The sequence below is a fragment of the Octopus bimaculoides genome, chromosome 3, assembly GCF_001194135.2.
Source record: "Octopus bimaculoides isolate UCB-OBI-ISO-001 chromosome 3, ASM119413v2, whole genome shotgun sequence".
NCBI classification, from domain to species: Eukaryota; Metazoa; Mollusca; class Cephalopoda; order Octopoda; family Octopodidae; genus Octopus; species Octopus bimaculoides.
In genome coordinates this window covers 122,368,686-122,379,672 of record NC_068983.1, presented here as the reverse complement: position 1 = coordinate 122,379,672, position 10,987 = coordinate 122,368,686, and the positions used below count along the sequence as shown (strand labels likewise).

Sequence of the window (10,987 nt, the reverse complement as noted above, 5' to 3'; positions counted from 1 at the left end):
ATATATATATATATATATATATATATATAGATGGAGTGGATGGTACCTTTAGTACAATACAATGGCGGCCAGTTCTGGCATTTGTATAACACTCAATGCCAAAGTTAGATACTATCCCTTCTAGGATTTTTCATATGTATATTATTCCATATCTCTCATGCCTTCGCTCCAGGGAGTAAAGCTGTAGTTTTCTCAGCCTATCCCTGTAGCTCATCCACTCCACTGTTTCAATTTTTTAGTGTAGTGGCGTTGGACTGCTTCAAGCTCCGCTGTTAGTTTGATACTATGTGCTGAACATAACTGGGAGCAGTAGTCCACAGAGTCAACATAGTTTCTTGGCCTCTTGTCTTGAAGGACCTCAGTATCTATCCTGCCAGTTGTCTGCACTTTGCTGCTATCTTGCTAATGTGCATATAAAATGATGCGTCATTGCCCATACTGATCCCCAAGTCTTTCACTGCCTGTGACTCTAGGATTATAGTGCCTTTGGATCTTGTATATGTAGATTGTACTGTACTCGTAAGTTGAGAGTGCAGTGCTTGAAATTTTCCAACATGTTCATTTTGGCCTACTTGTATATTGAATTTAGGTCCTGCTGTAAGCTTCTGACATCATCTTGGTTTTTTATTGCCTGTGATAATTTTGTATCATTGACATTGCTAGTGACAGTGGCTGTCCGAGTGACCGAGGGCATGTCTAAGAGGGCCATATAAAATGGCAGCATAAGAAGGACAACGTGGGTTTTTTTACTCTCGAGTTATCCACTGTACAACGTACTGAAAGCCTGTGTCTACACATACACACACACACACACACATTTATATTATTATTTGATTGAACGTCACGCATCTATATCTAAGTAAGTTTATCTTAATCTTTTTGATGCGATTCTACTCTATACTGTTTTCTCCCCATATCGTTTTCTCCCTCATCCTTTTTCTAATTCCCTTTTTTCTCCCCTTCACCGTTGTCTATTTCTCATGAAGTTCCATGTTCCAAATATGATGATATTATTTTCAGAATTTTCAATGGCAATATGCGTGTGCGTGTACGTGTGTATGTGTGTGTATGTATGTAATGTGAGATAATAGGTTCACTATGTATATATTATATACATAGTGAAAGTATTAATAGTGAAACTATTAAAACTGAAACTATTATCTCACATTAGAGATGTTTTTGTTTCACTTTTGACGCGTAATACAGAAACAGTCTAAGAGATTACCCCGGGCTCGTTTTAGACAAGAAGTTGAACTTTTCTTTTGGCCCATGACACTCCATGGACCCTAAGTATTGTATGTGTAAAATTTGAATGAAATCAGTTGGCTAGTTCTCGAGGTGTAATGATGCACACATACAGACAAACAGACACACACACAATCTAACTTTCATATATATAGATATAAAGAGATATTACTTGCTATCAACAAACAATACTGAGTAATATATTAACTGAATATGTTAAGCATATGATTATTTACAGTCCGTAAGATAGAATATAATGAAAATTATTTATGAGAGTAGTTGTTTGGTTTAAGAAGTTTGCTTCACACCTAAGTGGTTTTGAGTTCGAATACCACCTCACAGTGTAACACCTTGCGAAAATGTCTTCCACCATAGCCTCCTTGAGTCAACAATTCATTGCCCAGTTTAACATCACAAACTGGCCTATTAATGTCTTTAGCGGGTTCAGTATAAATGAAGCATTTGTCTCAAATTGCTAATCTAAGAATAACTTCCTCCCTTCCTGCCATGTTAGAGAGGCTTTGAAAAAAGTTACACATGTCTCATTTTGTGTGCAGGATTATATTCGTAACAGTATCACTTGAAAGAGATCAAAACCAACATTGGATGAAATGAGTCCAAAATTTATGCGAAGCATTAGAGATTTAATGACGGAATGAAAAGCAATTATAATCCAAGTTCAAACTTACCCATCTCTAACAACGATATAACTTCTTTAATTCCATAATGTCTATGGAGCTAAGGTGACTTCGTTGGCCAATTCGAGCTCCTATCTTTTTGGGAATAATTGTAGGTTTGCTTCTATCTCGTGCAAATGCATGTGCTCCATAGTGCATAAGGGAACTATAATCGTATGGAAATCCTTGTGTGTCAAGAGTCGGTGGGAAAAATATTCTAAAATTACTTTCTCTACCTAAGGAAATATTTAAATAAAACGTTTGACAATTTTACTCCTGCATAAATTATTTCAGAAATACATGCGCAATTAAACACAAAATTTTTATATTTATGTGTATATATAAGAGAAGTAAGGAAACAGAAATGATTGACTGACGGAGTGCTTTAGATTGCTGAGGTCCAGTTGAATTTCATTTTCCTGATAACAGTCATAAATGTAAATACACGCGCATGCATCCCAGGCCACCCAACACAAATTATATGAAAAAATGCAAAAGTGGTCAGAACCTTATTAACTGAGATAGGTCGTTCAAATTGCATAAATTGATAGAGAAATTCTTCCTCTATACGAGGTACTATTCAGTATCACAACTCCCAAATTCTCTGTTGAAAAACTTAATCAGATGCATATCTACACCCTTGTACCTATTTCCCCACAGCCACTTTCACCTTGTCTGCATCATCATATAGTTGAAAAACCGTTCTTCATTGGATCGAAGAGATGGAAGTCGAAGGGCGCCAGACTCGGACTGAGCAGTGGATAGGAGATCACTGAAAAACCCAATTCCCCAATTATTTGATTTATTCCCAAAGATGCGTGTGACAGCGTATTCTCATGGTGAATGCAGAATATTTTTAGATACTTGTTCGATCTCTTCTACCTAATTGCTTCTCTTTGCTGTCTTAGAGTTTCAATGTATCGCTCGTTTACGCTACAGCCGCGTTCAAGAAAATCATGGTGAATTACGCTCCTTGTCATTCAAAAAAAAAAAAAACAATACAAAAATATTCATCTTGACTTTCTGTGCCAATCACAGGCTCTTGAACTTCTTAAGCCTGGGATAAATGGCGTGACGCCATTCCATAAACTGAACATTCATTTCCGGATCATAAAGACACGGCCATGTTTCATATTCCTGTCACCAGATCGTAAAAGTAAAGCGTATTTTAATTGACTTCAAACGCTTCTAGACTATCAGAGCAGATTTCCCCCGTTCTCTCCTTCACCCACTTTACGGTGCCAAAAGTATTCTACCATCTTCTGTAATTCACTGTGAGCAAAGTGCAGCACCTCACAGATTGTGACTCGTTTGTTCGTGTGAATCAATTCATCCACTCTCTGGCTATTTGTCTCAGTGGTCGCAGTTGATGGTCGCTCATTGCTCGGTTTGTCATCATCTATTGCTCTTGTCAGTGGTGTCGTTTCAATAAACATTCAGTAACTTTCCATGGAGATCGAATAATTTGCACCCCTTTTGGTCAAAAACTCAATGGCGGCACATGGCATCCGCTTGGAACCCATTATTTGCCTGAAATGAAGAACTGGAAGGAAAGTTACTATGCAGGAACAGTTATTCTCTCAGTTTGTACAAATAAAAAAGGTATGCTCTGCTTCGCAATACTTTCGGTACAACCCTCAGCTACATATGTATGCATGTAGGTTTTCACAGAATGTGTTTATACCAAGTATACTTCTATACACACACACACAACCACATGGATATATATATATATATATATATATATATATATATATATATATATATATATATATATATATATATATACATGATTCCAAGAGAGTTAGTGGTTGTGAATCCAACCAACTAAGGGATAATATCTATCCAATATACTGTTGGTAGAATACCCAATTATTAATACACAAGTGTTTTTTCATTGCATGGAAATTACACTATTGAATGTAATAAATGGGAGAGGGTAAAAAGTTGTTTTATCCTTAATTTATACACCAATAAGAAAATGGAGGGGATTAAGAGGTGGTATTCATCAACTTTTAGACATTATATTATGTCCATTTATTTATTTTTTTAAATAACCATTATAACAATATACATACATGTATAACATAATATGCTTTACATATATAATGTATACAAATATAAAAATACTAGTAATTATTAAAATATATAACGTAGAACATAGGAAGTAGAATAGTATCTTACATCTGTTTCAGCCAAGAGGTTATAGTACCCCACTTTACTTTCATCCCTTCAATGAACTGAAGTATTTGGTAGATAAGATTAAGGTACTTGGGTGTGCCTCTGGGCTTCGTCAGAGAGTTTAGAAAGTTCATAAGGTTAAGTTATAAATATAAATACATATATACACACTTTTACATATGCATACATATACATAAATATACATAGATACATATCTATACATTTATATGTATATGTATATGCATATAAAGGAATCAATTATTATTATTATTATTATTAAGTGTATTATATTATTGCTATTAGATAACGTATAAACAGAGGAAAGAAAAAAATATCAAAAGAGAAATGATAGTGAAATTTAGATGATCAATCTATCTTAAGATTATTGTAGTTATGTAGGAATGAAAAGGTATATAAATGAGGAATACACACACACACACATATATATTTACGTACAAACATACCCATATGTAGACACATATTTCATGTGTTGAGAAGGGAGGATTGCTGTAGTAGTTCGTATTTTTCTTTTTATATAATTGTAATAATTATACTCAAACACACACATATATATATATATATATATATATATATATATATATATATATATACACATATGAATAAATATGTGGTATGTTTTCTATTGATGGCTTGAGATAAAGGTCCACAATAAGTGGGTAAGAGTTGTGGACCTTTATCTCAAGCCATCAATAGAAAACATATCGCATATTTATTTATATGCATATATATATGTTTGAATATAATTATTATAATTATATAAAAAGAAATATACGAACTACTACAGTAATCCTCCCTTCTCAACTTATGGGTATGTTTGTACGTAAATGTGTGTGTGTGTACATACATGTATTCCTTATTTATATACCGTTTCATTCCTATATGACTACAATAATCTTAAGATAGATTGATCATTTTAAATTCCACTATTATTTCTCTTTTGATAATTTTTTTCTTTCCTCTGTTTATACGGTATCTAATTGGAATAATATTATACACTTAATAATAATAATAATAATCGATTCCTTTGTATGCATATACATATACAAATAAATGTATAGATATGTATTTATATATATTTATGTATATGTATGTATATGTAAAAGTGTGTATATATGTATGTATTTATATTTATAACTTAACCTTATGAACTTTCTAAACTCTCTGACGAAGCCCAGAGGCACACCCAAGTACCTTAATCTTATCTACCAAAAACTTCAGTTCACTGAAGGGATGAAAGTAAAGTGGGGTACTATAACCACTTGGCTGAAACAGCTGTAAGATATTATTCTACTTCCTATGCTCTACGTTATATATTTTAATAATTACTGTTATATTTATATTTTTATATATTATATATGTAAAGCATAATGTGTTCTACATGTATGTATATTGTTATAATGGTTATTTAAAAAATAAATAAATACGCAAAATATAATGTCTAAAAGTTGATGAACACCACCTCTTGATCCCCTCCATTTTCTTATTGCTGTATATATATATATATATATATATAAAATAACCAATTCATAATATATATACTCAGATTAAAGCGGCATTATCCAAACAGTTGACTGAAAAATGATGAGCTAACTCAGTCTAGAATCGAACCTACATATCAACGCTAACGCAGCTCCTTGTGCATCCGATCCGGCTAGACGCTCACCCATAAATTTCTGTCAAATTTTATGTATAGAGACCGCTGGACAACAAAGATTTAGCTACTTGGGGAAAAGCATGTTTTAGACTAAATCGAGGATGCTGATTCCGAATCCGCATTCAGAATTGTTCGAGCACGTCAGGATTTGAGATTATAACTATACTTTCGGCTAGATATAGGCCGTATTATAAAATGTGTTAAAATGAAAGCGGTCTTAATTCAAAATAAAAGAAATAACAGCAATAAAACAAACGTTTGCGTTGTCCCTGGAAGTTGTTTTTTTATATTTACTACGGATTACTTGAAGATAACCTTCTTCCTACACCTCGATCCCTGGATCATACATGTGTGTGTGTGTGTGTGTGTGTGTGTGTGTGTGTGTTGTTTTGCGAGGTGCGTCGCGGTCGGTTGCGTCGTTTTCGCAGAAAGAAGTATGTTGTTGCCAGTTGAATGTTAGACTGCAAATTCGAATTTCAACACAAGACTACATTTGTTTGTTTCCTTACTAATTTACGGATGAAGCTTGGTAGAGACTATGTATTTCAAGTTGAAAAGGATGCATATTAGTTTCTTCAAGGCAGAATTTAACAGTTCGGATTCTCCGAAAATACAACAAAGGTATTTTATTGATAAATACAGTTCAACCGTTGGTTCTGATTGTTCAATTCTCGTCTCCAATTGTAGAAAGTTGCATGTTTTGTTGATGAGAAGGTGGTTATTTTTGAGTCGGGTTTACCAAGTATAACGATGGTATGTAATAATTGAAAGAAAAGGAGGAGAAACATTTATTGGTTGAAATGGCCACTTATTTTCATCCTTACAATGTAGTACAATGTTTATTCGCAGTACTGATATCCATTCTGTAGTTAGTTAGAATCATTTTTTGCTGACTGCTAGAAGACTGGTGAAACAAGGGGAGGGAGTAAGAGAGTCGACCTCTCTAGGCTGATAAGCAGACAGGGAGAAAGTTGTATTGTTGCGCGATGACAATCCATAGGTGAAGGGTGAGAAATAGATACTCTTCGGTTTGGCACCAAGTGACCAGAGAGGTAGCACCGATTTAAGGTTCCGTATTTATAATTTTTCTAAGTTTGGTCAGGATAGACAAAGAATTTTCCATATCTGATCTGTCTCAACCCTATTTAAACTGAGAATGTTTACTTAAACGATAGAAATTAACTAAGAATGACAGTTGACTCTCATAAATTTCTAAGTGTCAAAGTCGAGAACAATCGGAAGAGAACTTATAGGAAAATGTATTCGGTTCTGAATCCTGGCTTAGAACCTAAGAAGCTATTCGTTAACGCGCGCGCGCGCATGCATACATACATACATACATATAGATATACACTATGTGTGTATGTGTCTTTGTGTCCATGTTTATCCCCAACACCGCTTGACGACTGGTGTCTGTGTGTTTACATGTCCGTAACTTAGCGGTTCGGCCAAAGACACCGATAAGATAAGTACCTGGTTTCAAAAATTAATAATTATTCCATTCGACTCAAAATTCTTCTTGGCGGTGCCCCAGCATGGCCTCAGTCTAATGACTGCAACAAGGAAACAATAAAAGATATAATCCGAATTTTGTGCAGTTAATCATATTGTGATTTGTTACTTAGTCGGCAGTTATTCATATTGAGATATTTGCTATTTTGTCGGCGGTTACTTTGTATAGTGATATTTGTCACTTTGTGTGGAGGCGCAATGGCTCAGTGGTTAGGGCAGCGGATTGACAGTCATAGGATCGCGGTTTCGATTCCCAGACCGGGCGTTGTGAGTGTTTATTGAGCGAAAACACCTAAAGCTCCACGCGGCTCTGGCAGGGGGTGGTGGCGAACCCTGCTGTACTCTTCCACCACAACTTTCTCTCACTCTTTCTTCCTGTTTCTGTTGTACCTGTATTTCAAAGGGCCAGCCTTGTCACACTGTGTCACGCTGAATCTCCCCGAGAACTACGTTAAGGGTACACGTGTCTGTGGAGTGCTCAGCCACTTGCCCGTTAATTTCACGAGCAGGCTGTTCCGTTGATTGGATCAACTGGAACCCTCGACGTCGTAAGCGACGGAGTGCCAACAACAATTTGTCACTTTGTAAGAGAAGATATTTTGATTTTCGGATGGTCTCGTCCTCGTTATGGTTCTTGCTTTTTTTTTCTTTTTTCTTCAATTTAATTTTGATTTGTTGTGATGATTTCTCTGTTAATTTTTTTTTTTTCTTTGAGTCCTGATTATGCAAGTGTTTTAGTGCATATTTGATTCTCATGTACTGATTCAAATGTTTTGGTGCGTATAATTGTATACATAGTCACTTATTGGGGGGGGGGGTGCGAGGCGGGTCTTTTCCAATGTGTATTCTTTCTAGTGTTGCTTTATCTCAGTTTGTGAAATATTTCTCGTGCTTATGAACTGAAAGTGGCCTAATTAGAAAACTCAATAGTAATTAATATGTACAAAAATAATATGAAGGAGGAGGGTTTGAATGTGCATGTGAGAGAGACAAACTAACAAGATAATTTGTGTTTTGTGTTTACCTCTTCACCAAAGTAAACTTTTTGTGATATTTCTCCCTATAATTTCTACATCATGTTTCACGGTACCTACCACGAAGCATACGTTAATTATGAAGTCTAGTGACAGAAGTCTGTGAGGTTACTATTAGCGATAATCATTTACCCAACTTACCTTTAAGAATATTACTCTCGACAACTGTGATATAATGGTCCCGGTCGGGTCTGCTCTGCTCATGAAAAAAACCCAAGGCATGTAACAGTTCATGCATAGCAATTCCTTTACGTACACATCCGCGACCGAGGGTTACTGTCTGTAGACGATTTCTGAATCCAATAGAACTGTGACAGCTAAATAAATTAGATGTAGATTATTTAGTTTTCATTATTTATATCGAAGATTGTTTTGTGAATTTGTTTTTTTTGTTTTTGCTTCTTGTGCTTTTTTTTTTTTAGTTTCTTTTTACAATGTACATATTTTTCAAATGCATACAAATGGATTTTAGGAACTAGGGGTATACCAAGGACCGAGAGATTGAGGTTGTGAAGGCAGGACTGGACACAATAAACCATTCCTGTTTCAGTTGATATATTGCGAGTCTCTGTACTCCTGCACAACTTTACACCTTCATATACATAATGTATGTGCAAGTACGAGAGAGATATAGTGCGCACGCGTGCATAGAATCTATAAGTACAAATTTTTCTTTATCTGTGACAATATTGATAATACTGTAACTTTCGGCAGAGAAATTGACAGGTGAAGTAATTGATATGTAACAGAATGACTACAGCCCAGTTGTGAAACCTGCGAAAGATGAAAAGAACAGCCATAATAATTCAACTGTTTGACACATTTCATAATCTTATGTTTTTACCAGTCGAATATAAGAATGTACGAAACAATCTGTTTATCTGATCAACGAACTCTTCTCGTAAAATTGACGTGCAAATGGTTGAGTACTCCACACACATGCATACCATAAGGTAGTTCTCAGGGAGATTCAATCCCACACAGGATGTAACAGGGCTGGTCCCTTTGAATTACAGCTACAACTCATTTTTGCCAGCTGAGTGGACTGCAGTAAAGTGAAGTAGAGTACCTTGCTCAAAAACATAGCACCGTAGGGAATCGTACTCATGTATTTACTACCGTGGGCCGAATATCCCTAACCACTGAGCCACACACCTTCTCTCTCTTAACCGTAGAGAAAAAGAGTGAAGCAACAGAGACAATTAGACTGAAATACGATCGATCTTTTCTAGCTTCTTTACTTTTAACTGTGAAGAAGAGGAAAAGACATTTAGTAATGAATAGAGGAGTAAGTCTTTCGGGTGTTTACGTTTTTATTCTGGGAGTTTTAGAACAATCGAGTGTTAGTTCTCTCTTCTTTCCCCCACCCCCGGTACTTATTCGCCTCCTGTCATAGTTCTTCGTATCTTTTAGTTGGTGGGGAAAGACTGTTTTTTTTCAGGCACTTTTAATATTTTCTCTACAAACTACAAACAAGCCCGCCTCCCTTCCTTTTTTTCATACAAAAACTAATGCAAATTTCGAACGGGGTATAGCCGTGAAAAGAACCCAGAAAAATGGGAGTACCCCCTACAAAATGGGTGGGGGAGAAAAGTTGCCACGAAATTCAACGCTATACTTTAAACGGTGTCTTCTAGTATAGCCTCGGGCCGATTAAAGCCTCGTGAGTGAATTTGGCAGACGGAAACTGAAAGACGCCCGTCATATATATATACATATATATTATATTATATTTTTTTTATGTGTGTGTTTGTGTTTGTCCCCCCACCACCATTATTTAACAACCGATGTTTGTATGCTTGCGTACCCGTAACTTAGCTGTTCGGCAGAAGAGCCTGATAGAATAAGCACCAAGCTTACAGGGAATAAGTCCAGGGGTCGATTTCTTCGACTAAAGGGGAATGCTCCAACATGGCCACTCTCAAATGACTGAAACAAGTAAAAGATTACTAGAAGGTTCTTTGAATATGTACGATGTATTTTAAAGTTAAATAGTAATTCTGTTTACGTTTGCGAAACTGAGATATTTTGGTTGGATTATATAATTATCGGTTTTACACGTCTTTCTATATTCCGTAACTGACACAATATAGAAACATTTCTCTTGGCACCTGCACACAATTTACAAATGCTTACATTTTTATATTTTCCGTGAATGTTTCACGGGTCCAGCTAGTAGTAGTAGTAGTAGTAGTAGTAATGATTATTATTATTATTATTTTTATTATTAAGGCGGCGAGCTGGCGGAATCGTTAGCAGCCGGGCAAAATACTTAGCGGCATTTCGTCCCTCTTTACGTTCTGAGTTCAAATTCCGCTGAGGTTGACTTTGCTTTTCACCCTCAGGATCGATAAAATAAGTACCAGTTGAACACTGGGGTTGATGTAATCAACTCATCCCTTCCCCAAAATTGTAGCAAAATTTGATACCAGTATTATTATTTTATGTTTGACTTTTGTTTTGCATTTGTACAAGTTGGATCCAAGTCTCACCCAGAGACCTCAAGAGACAACAAATTAGAAGTTCTATTATTATTATTATTATTATTATTATTATTATTATCATTATTATTATTATTATTATTATTTACTTTTAATCTGCATGTTTGTTACAATCACTCGCCGAGACACACCCAATTTCCTAGGGCGAGTGAAGGATACAGT

At 35.5% G+C, this 10,987-nt stretch overlaps 1 protein-coding gene across 1 annotated transcript in view; it reads right to left on the bottom strand.

The window, feature by feature from the left end:
- Positions 1 to 1,915: 1,915 nt before the first annotated feature.
- Positions 1,916 to 10,987, bottom strand: part of LOC106879956 (zinc metalloproteinase nas-15) — a 36,072-nt gene continuing 27,000 nt past the window's right edge. The window contains exons 7-8 of the mRNA XM_014929716.2: positions 8,466 to 8,641; positions 1,916 to 2,158 (exon numbers count right to left, since the gene is read on the bottom strand). Of these exons, the coding sequence (XP_014785202.1) occupies positions 1,941 to 2,158; positions 8,466 to 8,641 (394 nt within the window). The 3' untranslated portion in view covers positions 1,916 to 1,940. The remainder of the gene's footprint in view (positions 2,159 to 8,465; positions 8,642 to 10,987) is intronic.